The sequence below is a fragment of the Cryptomeria japonica genome, chromosome 1 (genome assembly GCF_030272615.1).
Source record: "Cryptomeria japonica chromosome 1, Sugi_1.0, whole genome shotgun sequence".
In the NCBI taxonomy this organism is placed as follows: domain Eukaryota; kingdom Viridiplantae; phylum Streptophyta; class Pinopsida; order Cupressales; family Cupressaceae; genus Cryptomeria; species Cryptomeria japonica.
The window spans coordinates 685,837,970-685,862,624 of NC_081405.1; the positions used below are offsets into that span (position 1 = coordinate 685,837,970).

General features: G+C 39.3%; 1 protein-coding gene across 1 annotated transcript in view; it reads left to right on the forward strand.

The window, feature by feature from the left end:
- The first annotated feature begins 256 nt into the window (after nucleotides 1-256).
- Nucleotides 257-24,655, forward strand: part of LOC131072501 (superoxide dismutase [Cu-Zn], chloroplastic) — a 35,753-nt gene continuing 11,354 nt past the window's right edge. The window contains exons 1-7 of the mRNA XM_058008668.2: nucleotides 257-644; nucleotides 14,679-14,740; nucleotides 14,954-14,993; nucleotides 15,162-15,257; nucleotides 15,363-15,394; nucleotides 15,857-15,932; nucleotides 16,363-16,416. Coding sequence (XP_057864651.2) covers nucleotides 374-644; nucleotides 14,679-14,740; nucleotides 14,954-14,993; nucleotides 15,162-15,257; nucleotides 15,363-15,394; nucleotides 15,857-15,932; nucleotides 16,363-16,416 — 631 coding nt within the window. The 5' untranslated portion in view covers nucleotides 257-373. The remainder of the gene's footprint in view (nucleotides 645-14,678; nucleotides 14,741-14,953; nucleotides 14,994-15,161; nucleotides 15,258-15,362; nucleotides 15,395-15,856; nucleotides 15,933-16,362; nucleotides 16,417-24,655) is intronic.

Sequence of the window (24,655 nt, forward strand, 5' to 3'; positions counted from 1 at the left end):
TTTGGATTTTGCACTTCCAAACAATTGTCCCTATATTGTGGTTCTTCAAACCTACCACCCAATTTTCACTAGGGGTAGAGAATAACACCGTCTAGAATTTTAAAAAATAAAAATTTAATGTCTTCTACAAATATACCAAAATTACAAACGACAAACAAAGAATAATAAAAAGCACAACATGTAGCATTTCCCACGTGTCACGCACACATCACCTCCTCCAAATCTAGCCCATATTGCACCTTCTCCACTTTATCCGAATAAAAAAGAAAAGTAATAATAAAAATATTAAAATTTCGCTTCCAGTAGCCTCGCGCTAAATCTAGCGGAGGTTGTAAAACAACCTTATCAGGACATTTTCTTTGCACATTAGTAGATGCAGCAAGCTCTAGTAGCAGCAATGGCGGCGCAGGCAATTATGGCTGCAACCCCCGCGGCACTAAATGTGAACAGCGCTTCTCATATTCCTCAATTTCATGTTGCCATTAATGGGTTTCCGGTTCGAATTGCGAAAAAACCGTTGTTTGCTTTTGCTCCGCCGCCTGCCAGGGCGCTCACTGTAGTTGCCGCGACCAAGAAGGCCGTTGCCGTGCTCAAGGGCAACAGTCAGGTTGAGGGCGTTGTGAATCTCGTGCAGGAAGATGGCGGTAATTGTTTATTTTTAAATTCTGTTAATTAATTTACTAGTTTTCTCTCTGCCATTTGTTTGGACTTCTGTTTTTATTTATATTAAACCCGGAGTTAGGGTTTTAATCTCACCATCAATGTAAGTTTAAGATTAATTGAGTAAGTTCTTATTGTGTCAATAAATTAACGCTAATGTTCGTTTTCTTTGTCATTCTTTAATCTTGTGTCGTCGTTTATAGTGCATTTTGCAGTGAAGGTTTAGATCTTGGCTTAGACTGTAGTGGAGTGAGAGTTTTGGTTTTTGAGGCAATGTATGGTTGCGATAGTATGGTCATTCAGTTCTGTCATTAAATTTACGGGCAATTTTTGTTCTAGATGTCATTTTATTTGAATTTTGCCCATGGTTTTTGTTGTTTGATAAGTGAAAAGAGGATTTAATAGCCCCTCAGCTTATGGGAACAGAAGGGCTCCGTAGGCATGAAATATGTACACTTTTTCTCGTTGCATTGGCCCATGAGAGCTTGTTAAACAGTTTCCAGGGACTTTGAAATCGGGTCTTCATTGTTGTACTTCTCAATCTTTGCCACTCGCATCTGATGGACTTGGATTTCTGTTCTTTTTTATGCTGCACCTGATATTAATGCTCTCGTTTTGTTTTACACTGCACCTGGTGTTAGGGCTATGATTTTTGATCGCCATGTAATATTAAGAATCAAGATAGCAAGCTATTCTAATCGTGTCAGTAAATTGATGCCAATTTTTAGTTTCTCTGTCAATTCTTAAAACTTCTTTTGTTATTTGTTCTGCACATGGAGTTGGGGCATTGATTTTGACTAGTGTAAGGTTAAGATTGTAAACTCTGTTAATTCTTTCAGTAAATGGATGTCAATTTTCATTTTCCGTTATTTTCCTAGATTCTTGTCTTTTATACTGCAATTACATTTAGGGCTCCAATTTTTACTGCAATGTAAGGTGAAGATAGTATGTTCGACTCCATGAACAAAATTATGTCAAGTTTACATTTTCCTTGGATTTCTGTCATTGTTACTGCACCTGGAGTTGGGGTTTTTGTTTTCCCACAATGTGAGCTAGATTGTAAGTTTTGTTTCATTTTTTTGCTAAAGTCCATTTAAATGATAAATTAAATAACTTTTATTCATGAAACAAAGAGGGTAAAGGCTAAATACAAAGAGGCAGAAAGGCTGAAATAAGGCCAACTAAAGAATGTTAGAGTGTACACATATCATGATTGGGTCCCTTATCTAGTTTAACATCTGAGTTATGATCTTTAGTGTTCATACAATGACCTGTTGTGACGTTTTCACACATCACCCCATTGCAAATGGGGACTCCCTACTTTTTAGGCCCTCCCGGTCTTTTGGCTTTCATTTTTGGGGTCTTTTTTGCAGCAGTCTCGTCAGTCTCTCTGCTTTGCAAGTGTTTGGGGGTCATATTGGTCAAGTCTGCCTTTCGTTTGAGCAAATTCGGCTAAGCCTAGGGCCTGTTTTGTCTTGTTTTTGGGTTTATGTCTTTTATCCTAGATTTTAGGGGTTTCTGTTAGGGTTTTGGGAAAACTTAACATACGATTGGAATCAGGACCCTTCAAGGGACCTCCCAGTAAAATTTGAGCCCAAACGGAGCAACTTTCTATTTTTAGAAAGTCCCTATTTTTTAGAGATTTTTCCAAGTCTCGGAATGTCGTCATTTTGCCAAAAATCAAACTTACTATTTTTAGTAATTTCTATTTTTAGTAAGTTTCTATTTATAGTAAGTCATTCTTGCACCCTATCTAGGGGTCTAACGCTAACACCTGGAAAGTTTCTATTTTTGGAAAGTCAGTACTGGCAGGGTTAGTCAGACAAGGCGACAAGGATCAGGCGTTCGCAGACATTTCTAATTCTGGAAAGTCAGACAACAGACAAAGAAAGCCAGAAATGGGTCAAGTGCTGGAAATCCATGCCTAAAATGGAAAGCTCGGGAAAACACTTCAAAATCTCAAGAGGTCAAAATATTCTAAGTCTGGGAGATTAAATGATGGAGAAGCCAGGGACAGAAGAAAAATCCATGAATCCATGGCCAAAGCAAAAATCTGCCCAAATGTTGAGTCAGGTGCCAAAATGGAATTTCCATGGAGAGAAGGAAAATCCATGAATCCATGGCATAAGTGAAAATCCGCCCAAATGTGGAATTGGGCGCCAAAATGGAATTTCCATGGAGAGAAGGAAAATCCATGAATCCATGGCATAAGCGAAAATCTGCCCAAATGTGGAATTGGGTGCCAAAATGGGATTTCCATGGAGAGAAGGAAAATCCATGAATCCATGGCATAAGCGAAAATCCGCCCAAATGTGGAATTGGGCGCCAAAATGGGATTTCCATGGAGAGAAGGAAAATCCATGAATCCTTCACGCTAGCAAAATTCCACCCAACCATGTAGTCAGGCGCCAAAATGAAGAAGCCAAGGACAGAGGGAAAAATCCATGAATCCCTGGCCAGAGTGAAAATTGCGCCCAAGTATGCAGTTGGGTGTTGTTGTGACCTTTTTCCACACATCACCCCATTGCTACTGGGGACCCTCTGATTTTCCTGCTTTCTAGGGTTTTGTTAGCGTCCTGTGACCTTTTGCTGCAGTTTCACCAAGCCTTGTCCAGTTCAGAGCATTTCAGGCCCTGACGATTGAAAGTTAGTTTTTGCAAGTTATGTGATTCCGAAGTGTGAACGCCACCAGAGTGCTTAGAGAGGCCGAAGGACAAAGATCGCAATTGATTTGGACGAATTTGGACAACTTTCTATTTTTAGAAAGTTTGCTTTTTTGCTTTTTCCTATTTTTTAGGAAGTTTCGTTTTTGGCATTTTTAGCCCGATCCCCGGTATGGCTATTTTTAGAAAGTTTTTCCTATTTTTTTAGGGATGTCTGCTTTTTGCCTTTTCGGGGTGCAAACCTAGGGTTTACACTTGCACTACTGACCAACTTCGACCAGAATTCGAAAATTCCAAGTTTTGACCTAAAAAAGCTGAATCCCTAGATTTTAGGCTTTTTGCTTTTTCGGGATGCAAACCTAGGGTTTACACTTGCACCATCAACCAACTCCGACCAGAATTCGAAAATTCCAAGTTTTGACCAAAAAAGCTAAAATCCCTAGATTTTAGGCTTTTTGCTTTTTCAGATGATCCACCTAAGCACGGATTTCAAATTTCAAGTTAATCCGATTAAATTAGATTAAACTGTGAAATTTTGAAATTTCTTTCAAAAATTCTTCTAAGTCTGGCTAACAAGGGTTTTGAAGTGTTTCTGTAGGTTCAAACCCCATCACGAAGGATGAAGAGATCATGTGGGTGCTGAGGTTGAAGTCCGCCATGCTAATGGAGGTCATGTGGGCGCCTTGTCTAAAGTCCGCCATAAGTTTGGAGGTCACGTAGGAGGCTACTCCAAAGTCCGCCCCACCTAAAGAGGTCATGGAGGAGGCAAGTCTGAAGTCCGCCCAAGGGAGAAGGAGACCATGAAGGGGCTAAGCTTAAAGTCCGCCCAAGTCTATAGAGGTCACATGGGTGCTAAGGTCAGAGTCCACAGGGAAACCTTGCTGGAAGTCCGCCCAAGATGCTAAGTAAAGGAAGAAGAAGACCATGAAGAGGCCAACCTAAAGTCCGCCCAAGGTAAAGGAGACCAAGGAGGAGCATGGGTTGAAGTCCGCCCAAGCCTTAGGGAGCCATGAAGAGTCCAAGCCAAAGTCTGCCAAGGAAGGTGCCTACTCCAAAGTCCGCCCAGCCATGAAGAGACCATAAAGAGGCAACCTCAAAGTCCGCCCAGCCATGAAGAAGTCATGAAGGAGGTGATCTTGAAGTCCGCCCAAGGGAGAAGGAGACCATGAAGGGGCTAAGGTTGAAGTCCGCCCAAAGTTGAAGAAGTCGTGAGGAGGTGTCTCCAAAGTCCGCCCAAGGTGGGAGAGACCACCAAAGTCCGCCCAAGTTGAGAGACCACCAAAGTCCGCCCAAGTAAGAGAGCAAGGTAGGAAGGTGCCTACTACAAAGTCCGCCAAGGTGAAGGAAGCCATGAAGGAGTCAACATCAAAGTCCGCCATACCTGGAGAGGTTGGCTAAATTCGCCAAAATTTGAAAAGGATGGAAATAAAATTCAAAAAAATCAACCTACACATGGAAGGTCAAACAAAGTCAACATGATGTCACAAAATCCACAAAAATTTCAAAATTAAATCCAAAATGAAGAAATATCTAAATAAAAAAAAAAAAAATCCTCAAAATAAATCCAAAATGGAATGTTTTTTTTGAGAATATTGAGGGAATATTAAAGATTTATTAAGATATTAATTCAAAATGGAAAGTTTTTTTTTGAAAGGGAATATTGGAGGATTAATGAATATCTTCAAACTTAAATTAAAATGGAAAGTTTTTTTTTTAGAATTAGAAGTATGAGTTGGATGATTTTAGGGGTTTTTTCTTAAAACTTGTCTACAAATACTCCATTATCAAATTCATTATTACACCAAGAAGTTCAAAATTACTAAGGAGAGCTTAGTAAAGTATGTCAGTTTGAAGATAATCTGGAGGAAATTCTAGATATTGCTGGAAGTCGGATAATATTTTGGCAGAAGGCTTACAGATTTCTGGAGAAAGGCATCTTTTCTGAATTTTCTCAAAATTTTGGAGAAAAGTCTAGCCAAGTCAGAGGTAAAATTAAAATTGTGAATTTTCTGGATATTTTTCTAGAATTTAATAAATGATTTTGGAGACTTCAACCAGCTTCAAGGCTGAAGGTCTGGAGGTGAAAATTCAATTTTTTTGGCTAAGTATAATTTTTTTTCAAAAGTTTTGACACTTGATCGTGACTTCAACCAGCTTCAAGGCTGAGGGTCTGGAGGTGAAAATTCAATTTTTTTTGGTGGCCAAGTAATGAGAGTGAAAAAATGAAAATTTTCCAACACTTAGCCATTTCGCAGCCTCGTTATTTTTTTTCAAAATTCTGCATAATTTTTTCGAACCTAAAGTTTTTATCATTCATCTGCAGGTCTTGAGCGCCATGAAGTTCCAGGTAGATAAAGATGCTCCTCCTGAGTCAAGGATGACTTCCAAGTGGAAGAACATCAGCGACACCAACCTCGGACACATCAATCTGAGGGAGTTTAAGAAGCAAATGTTTGGTCTGGACAACCTTGTGCCTACCACCATTGCGCGGAAGATGATGAAGAGTGGTATCGTGCACGTTGTCGGTTTCCTCCCCACCATGCAGTGCAATGAACTAGTAGTTGAATGTGCCAAACACTACAACCCCATCAGCAAGGATATTGTTGCACCTGATGGAAGAGTATTGGCAAATGTCAGCGATGAGGCCATCAAAGAGGCCTTCAGGATCCCTGAGTACCACAACACAGTATATATGACCAAGGATGAAGCTGACAGCCTATACCATGATCACCCGGAAGAATATGATGCCATAGTTAATCATTCCTGGTTAGACAAGCCGAGGAAGGGTGCCTCTAAACTCTAGAGAAAGAGCCTAGTACGAGCATACTTCAAGGAGGACATTGGGGACATGATCGTCTTGCTCAATAGAATAATAGGAAATCCTCAGGGAGCTCCATTCGAACCTTGGATGTATTATTTAATGAAATAATCAATGGAGTAAAAATGATAGACTGGGCCCGTATGATCAGCGACAGTTTAGACAGCCAACTAAGGAATCTGGAGGCAAACAGGACTTTCTTCATGAGTTCTTACTTGTTCTCTTCTTTGGCTAGGACCTACAGGTACAAAGGTCTCACTTGTAGAGGAGAAGTTGGGAACAAGGAGAACCAATTCCCGGTATATGATTGCTATCCCTAGCTCCATATGGAGGAAAAGTTCCATTTCAAAAGGGTGAATGATGCCTTCCTAATGCACATTACCCGGACCCTTCAAGGTGGCTTGCACCAGAGGCTCTCTCAAGAGTCTATGGACTTTATCGGTCAGTTCGGGTGCTGGTACATCCAATATCCAAAGTTCACTTACCTCCGAATTCAGGGATTCTCTGGTCCTCCATACAAGCTTCCAGCTTACCCAACCAATCGAGTGGTGTTGCTCGAGGTTGTGAGACAATTGGAGGAGTACATAGTGATTCAAAGGGATAAGCAGAAGAAGGCAGGCACATCCTCACTTACAATTGGTAATGGGCTGGAAACATGTCCATCATCACAAGCTGCAGCTACCGTTGAGAAAGAACTGGCCTGGTATCCCTTTTACCAATACAAGGCAAGAAAAGATTTCGATCCATTCCAGAGGATAAAGAAGATCGAAGGGACAACGTTTGAGCACAGACTAGATCTGGAAGACTACTGGGCTAATGCAGCCGATAGTTTCGAGATCCGGAAAAGGTTCTGGTCAAGAATTCCTCTAAGTATGGTGAGAGCAACGAAAGTGTTCAAAGTTGCCGATCAGGTGGAAGAAAGCCTAGAACTTCAGCAGCCGGGTTTTGAGAAGATGAAGAATGAACCTTTGGTCTTGATAGATTGGACAGAGGGAGAAAAATCAGACCTTGCAGACCTCATGAGGTCAGTAGTTGAATACTCAAGGTGGTGGGCATCTGAAAAGACAAAACAGTTAAAGGCCAAAGGTATGGTTCTAACTTATGAATTAATGGGAGTGGATGGTACTCTGTCCGTCCACCCTTGTACCTCTGCCGGTGATGCTCGGAATTCGGAAAGTGTTGGATCTTGAAAGAGAAAAGAGTTAGGTGGAAGCTCCACAAAGTGCACAGGGAAAAGGGCTGTAGGTGAAAGAAGAGAATCTAGCGAAAGTCACTCCATCCTAAGTGCTGCTTCCATCGCGACTGGTCAGAGTACAATTGGGGAACAAGAGATAAATATCTATGTGAGTGATGATGAAGTAAGAGTTCTTTCTCAGCCAGCTGAGGAGGTGGTGGAGAAGGTCTTCCGAACTCCAGACAGAGGACAGGATGAAGCCCCTATAATTTTCTTGGATGGCATACTAGCGAACCCAAGAGAAGCAGACGATGAGTTTGATCGGAATACTCTAGAACAATCAACCATTCCTGATTGGCTGAGAGCAAGAATAAAGGCCAAGGTTCCCAAGGAGGTCCACTCAACCGAGGAGGCTACCGCAGCATTCCTGGAGAAGGTGAATGAACCCACCACAGCTAAACCACCCAAGCCAGCCAGGAAGTTCTCCCTGATTCAAAGAGACAGTGCTGGATTCAGGACAATCCAGATAGCAGTGCCCAAAGAAGGGAAGACTAGGGACAATGTCACCACAGATGACTACAAGATCACCACCATAGAGATGGGTAAGCCTACCCAGGACCAGGAGGTCCAATATTTTGATGACTCCTGTAATGTTCTAAAGACAAGGCTGGCTCATGAGAAAGAAAAGAGAAAGAAAGTGGAGGAAGAAAACCAGCAGTGGAGGAAGTATGTTCTCCATCTTACCAGCCCGCTCAACCATGAAGTCCCAGCTACTCCACAGCCTCTTCAACAGGGATCAATGAAGGACTATGATGAGATGAAGGGATCGTACACTCAAGAAAAGGAGTGGATTTCAGATGCTGTGATACGTGCTGACACCCTGGTAGAAAACTTAGTATCAGCGCATGAGGCAACTTCTTTGTTGATTGATCGTATCTAGGATCTATCATCCAATTGGGAAGAAGTGGATGAAATTCAGAATGAAATACTCCCTCACCTAAAGGTTATCCGAGGCATGTCAAAGAAGAGCTTAGTGGATGCAGGCATCATACAGACAGGAGACAGGTACGACTTTGGCATGTGGTACTATGCTCTGGTCACTCGGATCAAAGTCCTGAAGAAATCCGAGACCAAGTGTTTTGAGACAGAGGTAAGGGTTAGAGAAATCCTGGGCAAGGTATTCCGCGTGGCGTCAGAGATCTGGCAGAAGGAAAGCCTAAGGGAGAAGCATTTACAAGCAGAGAACCTGAGAGCCAGAATTCAGACAAGCGTCTTCCGAGATTCAGAGATGATTGACAAAGGCGATCTTTCTAAGATTGCAAACTTCCTCTCCATTGATGACAACTTCCTCACCCAGGCAGTGGAGTGGGAAGGCATCCTTGCTACGTGCGTCGACGATGTCGATCTCATCGACTTCCAGATTGGCGGTTTGCCAAGTGTCACTGTAGAGGAGGTCAAGCTCGTGGTGTCCAAATACGTTGAATCTCTGAAAGAGGAAAGTGGCCACTCACCTCAATGAAATTAGCAGCTGCGCCACTTGTCACTCTTTCATTTGCTTGAACTGATAGTATTTCGAGAAACCCTAGTTAGGGTTTAGGACTTTCAATCTTGGCCCTTGATCACTGTTTGATCTCGGCCATTCAGTTATTTTTGAGAAACTATATAAGGTTGTCTCCCTTCATTTGGAAAGGGTGAGGTTTTTGATGTATTGTTGCTTAAGGTCATTTCGAGATAATATATTGCATGTGCGCTGCTTTGTAATCTCTATTATTTGAATGATTTGCATGGTTTCAATTGCCTCAACACTTAGTTAAAATTAACTTAGATTTGCTTTCATTGTTGTTAATTTGAATGAAGGATTTGATAAGTATCAATTGATGGTGTATTTCCGCTCATACTTTTGGTGTATGGATGATTTCCATCTCACCGTGCAAAGTTAGTCTGAGCCCATCCCCTGTGCATCCCAACATCTTGATCATAAGCACAACCCATTGAAGATTGCACCGGCCTTGTGTAGTTGTCCCTAGTGTGGCGAAGCAAGGTTTGGTTTCTCGAGAGCACCCAGTTGATACCGTCTCCAGAATTCGTAGGATAAGATTAGCCTCTTCCTGAACCCTATCTCTTTTTCCCTTTCTTTTGAAAGTCTAAATCCCAGAAAATCCCCCAAAAAAAGAAGAAGAGCCTAAAATTGTTAAATCCATCTAAGTCCAGCAATTCAAGAATACTTGTCAAACGTAAGTCCCCCTTGAAAATTTCAGCATACACTACCCAAGAAGCTATTCCACTAAAGTCACTTGTTCGCACGTATAGACCTTGGAATCAGTAGTGATTTTTCAGGAGAGGATAGAATACCTTCGAGTATCCTATCCTAATGTTTGGTAGATGATAAAATAGACACCAACAAGCGCCAAAATGAGGAAGGCAAGGACAGATGGAAAATTCCATGAATCCATGGCAAGGTGAAAATTCTGCCCAAGTATGTAGTTGGGCGCCAAAATGAGGAAGGCAAGGACAGATGGACAAATTCCATGAATCCATGGCAGAGTGAAAATTCCGCCCAAGGATGCAGTTGGGCGCCAAAATGGGTCAGGCAAGGATAGATGGATAAATTTCATGAATCCTCCACATAGAGAAAATTCCGCCCAAGCTAAAAGTTGAAATTTCGCCTAAGGCATAGAATCCGAGGAGTCAAGGAGGAATAAAAAGCAAAATTCCCCTCGGGCAAATTTTTGAATTTGCTATTTTTAGACACCGAATCTCGACAGAGTGTGGAAAATTTTATAGATTCGGAATCGTGGCAAAATTCTCCATCCAATGAACCTGGCTCCTAAATTTTAGGAGGATCCCTAAAAAATAGGGATGTTGAAAAGAAGACATGAACAATTCACAAAACAATGAATTCCTTCCTTAGGAGGAATTTTCGCCACAGCCTTGTGGAGGGCGCCAAAATGAAGAAAGCATGGAGAAATAGGCAAATTGCAAGAGTCCTTGACCAAGGCATTTTAGCGCCCAAGTGAGAGAAGGAGTGCTAGATAGAAGGAGGCATGGAGGATTCACAAATTCCTTGAATCCTCCACCAAGTCAAAATTTTGTCCAAGATGAAGGACAGGCGCCAAAATGAAGGAGGCATGGAGGATTCACAAATTTCATTGAATCCTCCACCAAGTCAAAATTGCGCCCAAGAAGAAGAAATTCTAAGAAAGTGAAAAAATTGGCTGTGTGTCGGAAATTCCTTCCTTCAGGACAGAATTCCAGGAAAGGTAAAAAATTGACTAAGTGTTTGAAATTTCTTCCTTTAGGACATAGTTCTTGGAAATCATGAAAATTGGCTAAGGCATGAAGAATTTCCTTCCTCGGGGTAAGGAACAAATTACTTTCCAAAGGAGAATTCCTCCACAACAAGAAATCACACCCAAGGATGAATTGAAGATAAAATTTCTAAGGCAAGGAAGGAATCAGGGGATGAACTGAACAAGAAATTTCCCCCCCAGGGAAGAATTTGAAAAATCCATTTTCAGGTTTCAAATGACCTCCAAATTTAGAATTTTTTGAAGATATGGATGCGTGATAGAATTCTCTCCCCTGAACCAAAACCCTAAAATTGTGGAAATTCCTAAAAAATAGATGGTGGAGAATTGTTGAAAATCTCCTCCAAAGCAAGGAGAGTTTGAGAAACTTCAAGAAAAATTCTTCTCTCCTGAAGTTTTCTCTCTCCATGGTTTTCTCGCCAAGTGGCAGCCGAGTCAACGGACATTGAATTAATGAAGCATCTCTCTGCATGCAGCTGTCACATTTATGGCATTATGACATATTCCTTCTGCATGTCGCTGTCACTAGGAGAATGATGGGCATTTATGACGGTGTCGGTTATATTCTGGGCATAATCAACATCATGGGGCACATTTAATGTGCTAGTGGGCGCTATTTTAGGCTCTTTTAAATTAATTGTACATAGGCATAATGGGTTATTAATTGCTGATTCCCACCTTGTTGCACCTTGAGTGGGGAATCTTTAGTGCAAACCCTAATTAGGGTTTTGCATGTAATCAGGGCTTGAAGCCTATATAAAGGGGTGACCCCCCTCATTTGTAAAGGAGGAGGGAGCTTTGCATGAAATTGTTGCGATAAGTTTTTGAGAAAATAATAGTGAAACATTGTTCTCTGATGGTGTCCACTTAAGTTATTTTTTCAACTTGCATGGTTTCACCTTCCTCGCTTAGATTAGAAATAGTAAAGTGCTTTGATTTCAATGGAGAATGTAATGGTGTCTGATGAATTTCCATGGTTCATACTTTTTGCATCTTGCTGATTGTAAGTTGCAGTGTAAAGTTAGTCTGAGCCCCCTAAATTTGTGCTGAGTTCGATTGTGGATAGACGTTTGGATTGCACCGTTTTTGGGTATTCAAATGTACTTTCTCGATTTGAAAATCCTCTAGCATCCCCAAAAGATTGCACCGGTTCTTGTGGAGTTGTAGTTGATTTTGGCAAAGCAGAGCTTGGTTTATTTGGAATTTGTCCACTAGAGCACTATTCATTGTTATCACTGCCCTTAGGAGTAGATTTAGATCCTTCTAAACCCTTTCCCTTTAACTTTCAGTTCATTTTAGTCCGTTCGAAGCAGCAGCATCGCAGAATTGCCATATTCGATGATGGAGTTCCAGCCACAACAAAGAAGTGAAAGAATGATGCAAACGTAAGGCCCCTTGGATTACCAGCAAACACATCAGCCAATTGAGTCACGTCCACGCATCGAAGGAACCTTGGAGTCGATTGTTTAACTTCTTGTAGTCTTAGCATGTTAGCATGCAATCACACTTTGATCAAGAGAGAGTGAAGTGACCGTTAGGCAACTTTATTCTGTGTTCGATGCTGTCATAAAAAACACGTCAACATGACCCCTGTTGTATAGACAAAGGTGCACTTGGCAAACAAGTTTCCTTATTTCTTGCACCAAAGTACACAGACTTTGCCAAATGCTCTCTAAATATCTCATGTTCATATTGTTCTCATTCAAAATTTCTGCATGCTCATCCAGGATTCTTATTCTCTGACATCATCCATCCTCATCATAAAAAGCTGATTATCAGAGTTCTCCAGTAAGTCTTTATTAGCCAAGGTTAAATCTTGAAGGTTCATTTGCCCAATTCTGGTCTCTTGGATATATTTATTGCCTAGGGGCCATAGATAATCAATTTTGAAGAGTAGGCTCAACATTGGCTAAAGAGCCATGCTGTAGTTGCTGGAGGGGGTCTGGGCAAAGCTAGAAGCAAAAGACAGCCCTCACATGAGAATGCTCTTTTGGACAATTGGCTTTATTACATGGCTTTGGCTTGAGATCCTCCAAAACAAATTTTTGTTACCCCTTTAGGACAGAATGAGCAGGATTTCTGTGATTTCTTCAGTCTCCCTTCTCAACGGGAGGTGAAACTCTCTATATCGGGTATTGTTATAACTTATGACTACTCTCCTTGTCTTCGGATCTTGGTAACAGAACTGAAGGTAGTGCTAGCATTATTAATGGCTGCATTGGAAGAAGGAAAGATGAAGGGGTTTGTATTACCCTTAGCTTCTATCTTCAAATGAATGATTACATAGCATTATGTAGGGATAGCAATATTCTTGAAGACTTTGATTGTCCTACCAATCTGCTGCTTTCTTGCATCCCTGTAAAACATGTTTTAAATAAACAGATTCAAATTTTCTGATGAGCCTTTTAGTTTCCTCTATATAGCTGCCAGTCAGCTGGTGGGTGATTTTTCCACTTTGAACACCAATGGTAATCAAGTCAGAGACCCCTTTGATGATTAATTTCTAGAGTCCAAGTTGAACTCCAAATCTTAGACCCAAGATGAGACCCTTGACTTCGGCTACACTGTTTGTGTTAAGACCTGCAAAATGAGTGCCCATATCAGCTACCATGCCTTTGTGATTTCTAATGATAGCTCTAGCCATTGGAATGCACCATTAAAGTTCTTGCCCTTGGAAGTCCCATCAAAGTTCAATTTGATGCACTCGGTCTTTAGAGGGTGCTAGTGTTCCTATGCTTTTGTTTTATGTGCTTTCATAGAAGAAAGGTTATATATTTTCTGATTTTGGGCTGGTTTCTCAAAATAGTAATCTCTGCAGGGTTAGCTTCTTTAGATTTAGAGAGGTTAAGTGGGCAAGTGCTTTGAGAACATGCCTCCACTATCTCCTTCTAGAGTTTGGCCTTGAGTCTTTTCTGTGGCATTATTTTTTTTTATTCCATTCCAACCACACCTTCTAGAGAATAAAGTTAGGATCCATGTTCCATAATTCTTGCAAGATATTAAGGGCCACATGACATCTCCAAGCTTTCAAACTATCTTTGAAAGAAAATAGGAACACTCATTTAAGATTAAAGTTGTATAGAAATTTGTTCCATATATCTTTAACGAAGTCACAATGGAGAATAAGGTGAGAATCTACTTCCTTATCACTTAAACAAAGAGAGAACTGATTAGGACCGAAAGAACATCTTCTTTGTAGCTGGTCCAAAGTGAGCATTCAAGAGTGTTAGGCAAGCTAGAGGAAGAAGTTAGATTTGGCCCAAGCCTTGGAATGCTAGATCTTATTGCATTTAAAGCAAGAGGTTATAATATTAGGGCGAAGCATGGTGTGCCCTTCCTTGATTGAGTAAAGCCTTGTCCCTCTTTGCTCTAGATAGGCTTGACGCTTCAGAGCTGCATTCGAGAATCCATTGGCACACTTGGGAAATGAGGAATAGATTTCCATTTTTTGAAAGTGATAAAGCAAACTTGTGAGATTTCCTGTTATGTGGTGTGCTTTTGTTGAAACAATAGATTGCGTTTGCCCCTTTTCTTCCTAGACAAATAGTATTATTCAGACAACAATTTTTAAAGTTACATTCATTTTCTGTGGTTCTTATTCATTCTTTGTGTCATTTCCTCATATTTCTGCTATTTACACTGTATCTGGAGTAAGCACTGTCAATTTTGACTGCAATGCAATGCAAAGATAGTAAGCTCGTGTGTATTTTATTGAAAGTATAAAGTGCATTTTTGATTTGTTTGTTCCCATTTATTTTGAGAGAAGGGGCATTGTCTCAGGACAGTTCTTTTAAACCTGTCACAATTTTCTTTGCTTATTCATTTTTTGTCGTTTCTTGGAATTCTGTTATCTAAAATGCAGATGCATTGGTTTCAATTTTTGAGTAATTTAGCATACTTTATAATTTTGTTGATTTTTAAGTTGTTTCTTTGTTTCTTATTCATATTTATATCATTTCCACAGATTTCAGCTAACTAGAATAAGGCTTTGATTTTCAATGGCGGTGATAGGTTAAGATCATTACAGGATTGAAAGTGTGGTTTTCCTGCAACAGGTCCCACAACAGTGAAGGTCCGTGTGACAGGATTGGCTCCTGGAAAACATGGTTTTCATCTGGTGATCATTACATGAAACTCTGAATGATTACAGAATTGTAGTCTCTAATTAGCTCCTTTTGCATTGGAAAATTATTTTCCCGTCTGTGACGATAGCTATCATGTCAAAATAAGCTAGTGAAAGATGGATAAGCTTGGTTTTGTTGTCTAAAGAAAATTTAGTAGTTTTTTGAAAATAAATGCCTAATGCATTGCTTTTTAATTTTCCATGCAGCACGAGTATGGTGACACTACCAACGGGTGCATGTCAACAGGTGAAATTTGGTTCACATTTTAGCAAATATTTTACAGTTTGACATCTTCTTTACTTTTTTCTTCAAATTATCAAAATCTAGCATGCCTATTTGTTTCAGCTGCCATACTCGTGTAATGGTTTCATTTAATTCCTCATTAATTCATTTTACATTTACTTTGGTGGCCAGGTGCACATTTCAATCCAAATGGTTTGACACATGGTGCTCCTGAGGATAGTGTACGACATGCGGGTGACCTGGGAAACATAATTGCTGGTTCAGATGGTCATACACATCCACTAAGCTCGCTTTTTCATTATAACAAGTACAGGTTTTGTTTGGAACTTTATGAGTAGGAGCTAAACTAATTTTGTTTATGTTGGTTAACAGGAATCGCTGAGGCAACAATTGTTGACACACAGGTAAAATGGTCTAAGCGGTTCCTTTATTATGCTTGAATTTGAAAGTTCAACAATGTTTTGTCTGATTTTATTCATGGCATTAGGTTGTTATTGGTGTAAGACTTGCATTACACTCATAGTACCAAACTCTCTGGTTAGCTAGTGTGTCCACATGATTGAGCAGGCCTATAGGGCTTGCAGATGTTTTTCAGATACTTGGCATGTATGGGCCAATTTTTCAAAAAAATCATGTTTTTTTTTGCACTTTTTAATAAAGTGTCAAGTGTTTTGCTGAGTCTGTGTCTGAGTCAAAAATCAACTTGCTGAGTCTGAGTCTGGTAATTATGTTTGTACTGCTGAATTAGCCCAAGATTGATGATATCTCTAGAAACTCAAGTTTGGTTTTTATTGCTTCAAAGTTTACCTCTAAAATAAGAATTACTATTCTGTAACAATCATGTCTTCATGTTTTTATGCCTACAGATTCCATTGGATGGACCTAATGCGGTCATTGGTAGGGCACTTGTTGTACACGAGATTGAGGATGACCTGGGCAAAGGTGATTGTATTCTTTATATCTGGGCACTGTTAACCTCTCCACCCCCCATCTCTCTCTCTCATTTCTTTTTTGTGCTGCATTGAATAAATTATCTTTTATCTTCACCAAATATTATTTGAAATTTCTTACTTGTCAAACTAGTGATAAGAATTTCAGCATCCATTTTTAATATTAGGAATTCCTATCACGTATATCTATTGAAAATCAGATTGTATTTATGGTAAACAGTGTGGCTACCAAAATGTAAATTGTTTTAATATAGTTTCAGAAAGTAGTATGACTGATCATAATTAAGGAAGCAATCATTTGGACAAGACAAATCTCAATATATCACCTTTTTCAGTTTTTACCTACCAAAAAGAAAAAATATCTTGTTTTCTCAAGATGCAGCTGGTATATTGTTAATTGTAAAATTTTTCTTTGGTTTCAGGTGGGCATGAGCTTAGTCTGACTACTGGAAATGCTGGAGGCAGGCTAGCTTGCGGTAAGCACTATCCATTTTTCTCCCAATCATTTTTTGTAAAGACACAGTTCTTAAAGAGACAGAGGGAAGCTGCTATGTACAAGAGCTGTTAAAGATCAATATATAAATTATTTAACCAATATATGGTACATTTTAAAAATCAATATATAAATTATTTAATCAATATATTGTCCATTTTAGAATCTAGATTCCTGTCCTGCCAGATGATTGATGTTGAGAAATTGGCTTAATTATTTTGATAGAAAAATTCAGTAATGTATTTCATACTTGCTAATTCATGTTGTAGAAATACAGACAAGTACACTTACTCACGACAAGGCTTAATGCTCCCCACCTTTACCTGAAAACCTTTAAGTCCTCAGTTTGGATTTCATTTGTCCAAGGATACCTAGGCTCAAGGGACTCTAGACCTGCATAAAAACATTGGGGAGGTTCCTATACCCATATGGTATTTTATTCACAAACCAGAGTAAAAGAATAATAAATCTATAAAGAAGCAAACATCCTCAATCCAAACTAGGTTAGAAGAGCCATATGAGTGAAGGCATCTTAGAGGTTGGCAATCCCAAGCAGTGGTTAAATTCTGTTGTTTTTTGGATAACAACCCTATGGTTCATCTTATGAAAAAAGACTCCTGCCATCCAACAGTGCCTGAAAGGAAGCAGGTACATGGAAACGCTTCCTACACTAATATTCTAAGGAGAGTGTTTTGCAAATCTCAATCTTTTAACAATAACAGAAAGCAGAAAACACATTAAATAGAAAATAAACAATAAATAGCATAACACAGGTGTACGTGGGAAAAATCCTTTTGGAAGAAAAACCCCACATTGTAATGTCCCATTTGAACTTTTAACATCCCAGAAGGAATATTTTGTAATATCTAGTCAAATTTAATTTTCTTAACAAAATTTAACATTAATTGCTATGCACAAAGCTCCTAAATTGGCTGTTGTAGATCAATAATACTATTTTGTCCAAATCTATCATTTTCAAGTATTAAAGATTAAACAACAATTATTAACTTCCTTATAAAATGGTATGACTCTTCACAACAATGTTGGAATCATTAATCAAATGTTGCAATCTAAACATGTTAGGATTAAGGTGCCATCTATCTTGTAAATCCTATGACATGGTTCCAACATCCTTGGAAAGTGTCCTAAGGTCCTTAGGATGTATTGGGAAAATAATTTATAATATTTAATTCTCACTGTTGTTTGTAATACATTCTTAAGGGGTGATGAATTCCACTAGCAGTGGTAAAAGTGGGTTGTGAACACAATTATCTAATATTGTTTTCTCCACTTGGACATCTAGAATAAGATATTTAATGACTAGCAAAGTGGACAAATGAGTGACCTATGGGCTTCTCCAAGTGGGAGATTGGAAGAGGCAATAGGTGTCTCTTGGTATGCCATCATATTGCATTCAATACAACGTTTATCTTGCAAGAATGGGCGCCCAAGTTGGAGGGAAAGTATTGGAGCCAAAATCGGTGTCTTTTTGGGTTTCATGGAGGCATTTCAAGGGTTGTGGTCGTGAGGAATGGATAGGATTCTTTGCACAACTTTATTGGTGGTTTTGGAGCTCTCGCCATTCTATAAATTCAGCCTTTTAGGTGTAGAATTAATGTGAAATAGTTAGTGTTCCATGGCCGCTAGGGACGGGCTTCGAGGACGGGGGGACAAAGGGAAAAAGTTTCGGGGACGGGGGGACTTGGGCCCAGGAGGGGGAAATGCATTTCCGTGGAACACTGGAAATAGTTGAATGTAGAGTTTCTTTGCAGGAACAAATATAGGTGGGAGGCATAAGGAGGTTGTTCACATGTACTTAGGTGCTGCTATGGTGGAGGCAAAGAGGAGAATATAAGTGATTGTATTGTAAGCACATTTATTGTTGATAATGCAAGTTTGGCCTCTCTTTTTGGTGGAGTTTTTTCCCGCAAGGGTTTCTCCAAATAAATCCTATGTTGTGTATTGATCTTATGTTGCCAATTTATGCCTTATTGCTACTATCTCATGTTGATTTTAATCATTATTTATTGCCTTTATAAGTTCACATAAGATAGGTTTATTACGCATGATATACATGCTGATTTTTGGCATCATAAAGAAGAAGGATCTAATCATAGTTTTCCACATTAAGGCAACCTAATTTTTAGATTTGCATGTAAGTTTCATATTTTCATGTTGTAGCTATCCAAGCCTTGTATCTCATCCTTTGTTTAGTTTATTTGATAGAGATTGATCTTCACAATGTTTGGTATTGAACTTGTTTATTTCCCAACATTTGGTATTAGAGCTAAAGGTTAGCTGGTTGTAGGTATTCCTCTATTTTTGGTTTCTTACCTTGGCAAGCTTGTGGGAATCTTTTAGAAGGAATTAAAGTTTGTTGAAAGGCTTTTGGGGCTGCAACGAAGGTTCTATGTGTCAACTTTGTTTCGTAGATTTGTGAAATTGGAAGCCATGGATATTGTCAAAGTGATCTATGTTGGGCATTGGAAGCTCATGATTGTGGATCTTCATGGAGTTGGTTATGGTTTGGTAACCTAGAGCTTTTGTTTGATAATATGTGTATCCTCTTGTTTGATGGTTTTTGTTCCTTTACCTTGTGGTCGTGTGCAGTGAGAAGGTGTTCATGTTGGATGGGTATTGAAATCGTGGTCACATGGAGAAACGTTAGCTGTTTGGACTACAAAATGGAGTGCTTATGTTGGGTTCATGGTTTTAGCCCATTTTTATATGAAACCACTAAAAGATAAGCCACTAAACGCTTTGTGAGTTGTGGAGTTGATATGTTTCATATGTTTTAAGCTCCTGGACAACTTACCTTTTCTTGTTGGGTTGCAGTGTTCTCTTGTTTTCAGCTATTTGGTTTTGTAGATCTGTGCTTGTTCCATTGTTCGTATGACATGTATAATGTGAATGTCTGGATGTTTAAGTGAATTTCAGATTTACAGAGATGGCTTTGCACGTTTTACATGTTAACTAAAATTTGTGGTATGTCGATCTACGGTATAACTGTATTCAGGGTGTTTTAGATGGAGACAATTATAGGTTTGCGTGGCTGCTTGGGAGGTTCTTAATGATATAATTACTCCTATGTGGGTTTGTTTGGCAAATAAGATCTAGCATTGATTTTGGTGTTTGAGTCTTGGAAATCCACATGCTATGCCCGATTATCTCTATTATGCATGATATTGATGTGGGGTTGAATCTTTTAGTTATTTGAGATTAGATCACTGGTTATGTATTTCTTCTTTAAGATGTTGTATGTCTTAATCTTGTAAATTTTCTAATGAGGATTTGGTTTGGTAGACCTTGTTGTTGGTCTCCATTATTACATTGGTATTTTGATTGCAATGAGAAAAGGATTTTTTGGGAGTACTTGATAAAGTTGTTCATTTGAATCTTAGCAGTAGATTATGGTGCATGAGAAGCTCTGTTCACTTTTAGTGGAGTTTTGGTAATAATGTTTATGATGCCATGTATAACTCGATGTCACTTTCAATGTGAGCTTTATGCAGTTACATAATGTGTTCTATCTTCTTTGTTTCAAGTTTTTGGTTCTATGTTGTTGTTGTAGTGTATTGTGAGGCATGGACGATCTTTGATTAGAAGATGGATGAAAATCTTTTGCAATAGGTGTTGGTGTCATGTGGAGCTCTTAGATTTTGCCTTTAGATTGCAATGAGAAGTTGACATCTTTGGTTCTATTGACAAAAGATGTCATGTTATGTATATTCTTGGTATGGAGATCATGGTTTGACTCCTCTTTGGGAGCTCCCGTTGATTTCTTTGATTGTGTTGGGGCCACAAAGGATCTTCAGTTAGGGTATTGTTATCATGATGCTTGGAGAGCTTGGTTACATAGCTCAGTGGGAGGGTTGGCAGTGATGTGGATTCATCATTTAATGATGGATGGTTATCTTCATGTGTTTTGGAGATGGTGACATCGTGGTGCCATGGAGGACTCAGTCTTTAGTGAGGTGCTGTTGTTTCTCTTTGATTTTGAGTATTAATCGTTTGCTTGGAGCTTCATGATTTTGCAAGGTTGCATTTGAAGTTAGCATGGATTGATTGAAGGGTGCTCATGGTGACTCAAGAGAGTTGGGTGAGGCAATGGAATCTCATATATATTTTGGGATCGTGTGTTGAGATGGTTACTCTGTGATGAGGATTTCAGCAGAAATACTGAGTATCCTACACTTGGTTATGGATGTGAATCCATTATGGACATGAAGAGAGGATTGCCATTTATTGCAAGCTTTATTGCTTGGTGTTGTGTGCTCATGGCAATCTTGTTTCCCACTCTTGGTCTACTTGGAAGGTGAATGATTTGAGAGGTATTGCCCATTTGGTTATCAGTCGCATTCTTAATTTGTATCTTGTTTTCTCATGCATGTAAGTCTTGAATATAGAAGTTTTGAGGACTTATTGAGAAGAAGATGCATGGTTTTATGAATTTCTGTTGTTCTTCTTCTTGTTGGTCGTAAGCTATGGATATAGTTTTGAGGAATTTTTGGAGAGGTACACGAAATGGTCTGTGGCTTTGGGCTTATTCCCTTTGTTATGGTTGGTTTGATCTACTTTCAGTATGAGAAGTTTACATTTATTGCTGCCATGTTTCATTTGATTCAAATGTTAGATGTTGAAATCCTTTTAGTTTGGGAATGGTGAAGGAGATCTTACATTACACAAGCTGGTACATGTTAGTGTAGAACAAGGATATGATTTGATTTGCAGGGTCTCTTTTTGGTCTTGTTCTTCTTCTTGGATGTTTGTATTCACATGGTTGAGTGTGAATAACTTGGGAGAGCTATGGAGATTGGTGGTGAGAGAGGTGTTGCAGCTTTTTTGGTTGCAAGTTTTGCATATCAATATACGTTTCCTTGACACTATGTAATAGAGGAGTTAGCCACATCTTCTACGTGAAGTACTGCAAATAGACTTCGTATACTTTGATCTATTTTCAGATTTGACATTATTCATGCAGTGGGAGTTTCTGGATATGTCTCATTATCGTTTGTGATATCTTGGTTTGTTGATTACTGACGTGATAATGAGTTTGCATGTTTCATTGGATTTGGATCTACGACTTATGCAGGTAATGGATTAGCTACCCATTTTCTTGTAGTGGGATAATTCAGATGTGGGCTGTTTATATCCACAAGATTATTTTAGTGGTGATGCAAACTAGTTAGTTGGCCTTGTTTGTGGTCATTTGTACATTGGAATGTTGTTTTGAGATAGGAGGTTGGATATGCAGAGACTTGATTGCAGATCTAGAGTTGATATGTTGATGGCATGAAGTTTTATCTATGATGGTATACCTTGGTTTGAGGTATAGTTAGCTTGAGTGGATTGCAATTTGCGGTGGTTGCTATTCTAGGTGGTATGAGCATGGCATTTACTCGGAGCCTTTGTTATCATTTGAATCTGCTTATGTTCATATAGAAATTGGTGCAGGTTTCAGTGATAGCTTATATGGTTCACCTTGGCATGTTGGAGGATGTGAGGGATTTTTTGCTTGATGGTGGTTATCATGGTTGCTTTTGCAGTTGTCTTGTTGGAGTATGAGAGCATGGTGAAGATTCAAATGGTACATGGATGGCTAAGGGATGGTTTCTGCTTTGTCTCTGATTCCTATGTGTGTATTTACAATGCATGACGTCAAGTGGGAGAATGTTAGGATTAAGGTGCCATCTACCTTGTAAATCCTATTACATGATTTCCACATCCTTGGAAAGTTTCCTAAGGCACTTAGGATGTATTGGAAAAATAATTTGTAATATTTAATTTTCACTATTGTTTGTAATGCATTCACCCTTGGGTTCCACTAGCAGCAGTAAAAATGGTTTGTGAACACAATTATCTATTATTGTTTTCCGGTTTGACCTTTAATGGACATCTAGAATAAGATATTTAATGACTTGGGAAGTGGACAAACGAGTGACTTATGGGCTTCTCCAAGTGGGAGATTGGAAGAGGCAACATGTGTCTCTTGATGTTCCGTCATTTATTGCATTTAATGTAATGTTTATCTTGCAAGAATAGATGCCCAAGTTGGAGGGAAAGTATTGTATCCAAAACTGGTGTCTTTTCGAGTTCTGTGGAGGCATTCCAAGGGTTGTGGTCGTGAGGAATGAAGAGGATTCTTTGTTCATTTTTATTGGTGGTTTTGAAGCTCTTGCCATTCTATAAATTCAGCCATTTCAATGTAGAATTAATGAGAAATAGTTGAATGTAGAGTTTTTTGTAGGAACGAAGACAGGTGGGAGGCATAAGGAGGTTGTTCACATGTGCATAGGTGTTGCTATGGTGGAGGCAAAGAGGAGAATGAAAGTGATTGTATTGTAAGCACATTTATTGTTGATAATGCAAGCTTGGCCTCTCTTCTTGGTGGAGTTTTTCCCTCAAGATTTTCTCTACGTAAATCTTGTGTTATGCATGGATCTTATGTTGCTGATTTATGCCTTATTGCTGCTATCTTATTTTGATATTATCATTATTTATTGATGTTATAAGGTTTATTAAGCGTTATATATACACTGATTTTTGACATCATAAAGAAGAAGGATCTAATCATGGTTTTCCACATTAAGGCAACTTAAATTTCAGATTTGCATATGAGTTTCGAGTTTTCATGTTGTATCTATCTGTTGTGACGTATTCACACATCGCCCCATTGCAAATGGGGACCCCTGCTTTTTGCTTTCTAGGGTTTGTTTTCTAGGTCTTTTAGGGTTTTGTCTGTTAGCCTTTGCAGGATGAGTGCTGTCGAGGGGATCGTTGGATTACAGGCTTTGCTTGAGCCAGGGTGAGTCCACAGGGCCCCAGAATTAGGGTTTTTTTGAGTCTTCCTTAGGGCCTGGTTTTGCTCTCGTTGCTAATTGTGTCTTGCTTTGTGAGTGGATATCATTCTTGAAGGTCCGAGCTAGGTCGAGTTGGTGAGTGATGAAGTCTGAAATGTCATCCTGATCTTCAAATGCCCTGAAATTTGGCTAAGTTTTGAATGTCCTGATCCTGAAATTTGGCTAAGTCTGGAATGTCCTGATCCTGAAATTTGACTAAGTCTGGAAAACTGAAGAATCCTCCAAAAACTAGATTTTGCAATATAACTCCTGGAGGTCCGAAACCACTCTCAAACATCTTGAAAGTATATATGGAATATAACTTTAAGTTATACTTAAATGTTATATTCCATAAAATGATCCTGACGGAGAGTCCAAAATGTCAAATTTCGCTCCTAACCCTTCCAAAGGGTCCAAAGCGAATTTCGCTCCTGACCCTTCCAAAGGGTCCAGAGCGAAATTCTCCATAAGACATTCTACTTTGACCAAAACCTAGAACTAAAGCATTCCCGGGCTTGAATGAAGGCAAAAGCACTTGTTTGAATGAAGAAATGCAAAAAAATGAAGTCAGGATCATGGCCTAAGGTGAATTTCGCTCCTGACCCTTCCAAAGGGTCCAGAGCGAAATTCTTATTTCCTCTACTTTTCTCCTTAGCTTGACCAAGTTTGTAGACTTTTGAGGCATAATTGAAAAGGTTTGATGCAACTTTGCCTTGGAGAGGAGATTTTAGACCTTGGGATGATGGATTCTAGCCTGGGAGAGGAATTTCGCTCCTGACCCTTCCAAAGGGTCCTGAGCGAAAATCCTTATAACTCTCATTTTCCTTCCTTGTTTTGGATGGGCGTTGGTTTATTAGGCTTTGTGTGTGAGTCTTGATGTGTTCTTGCCTTGAGAAGTGTTTTGAAAAGTGAGGATCTTGTCCAAAAATAGGAATTTTGCTCCTAACCCTTCCAAAGGGTCCAGAGCGAAATTCTTCATAAGCCTCATTTGCTCCCTTGTTTTGGATACCAACCTTGTTCCATGGGTGAATTTGGGAAGGAAATAACATGTCTCTGCCTTTTGAGGTGATGGAACGTAGAAATGTGAAGGATTTTGGCCAAGATTAGGAATTTCGCTCCTGACCCTTCTAAAGGGTCCAGAGCGAAATTCACTATAATCCTCATTTGCTACCTTGAATGGGCTTAAAACCTGGTTCCTCAAGTGGAAAACAATCTATATTTGCCTCCAGGAGAAGATTGAAGTTTGAAAAAAGGAAGAATCAAGCCCAAATCATGATTTTCGCTCCTGACCCTCCAAAGGGTCCAAAGCGAAAATCCTCCTAGACCTCATTTCCTTCCCTATTTGACCAAATTGTGATGTCCAAAGCATGTTGAAAGGGGAAA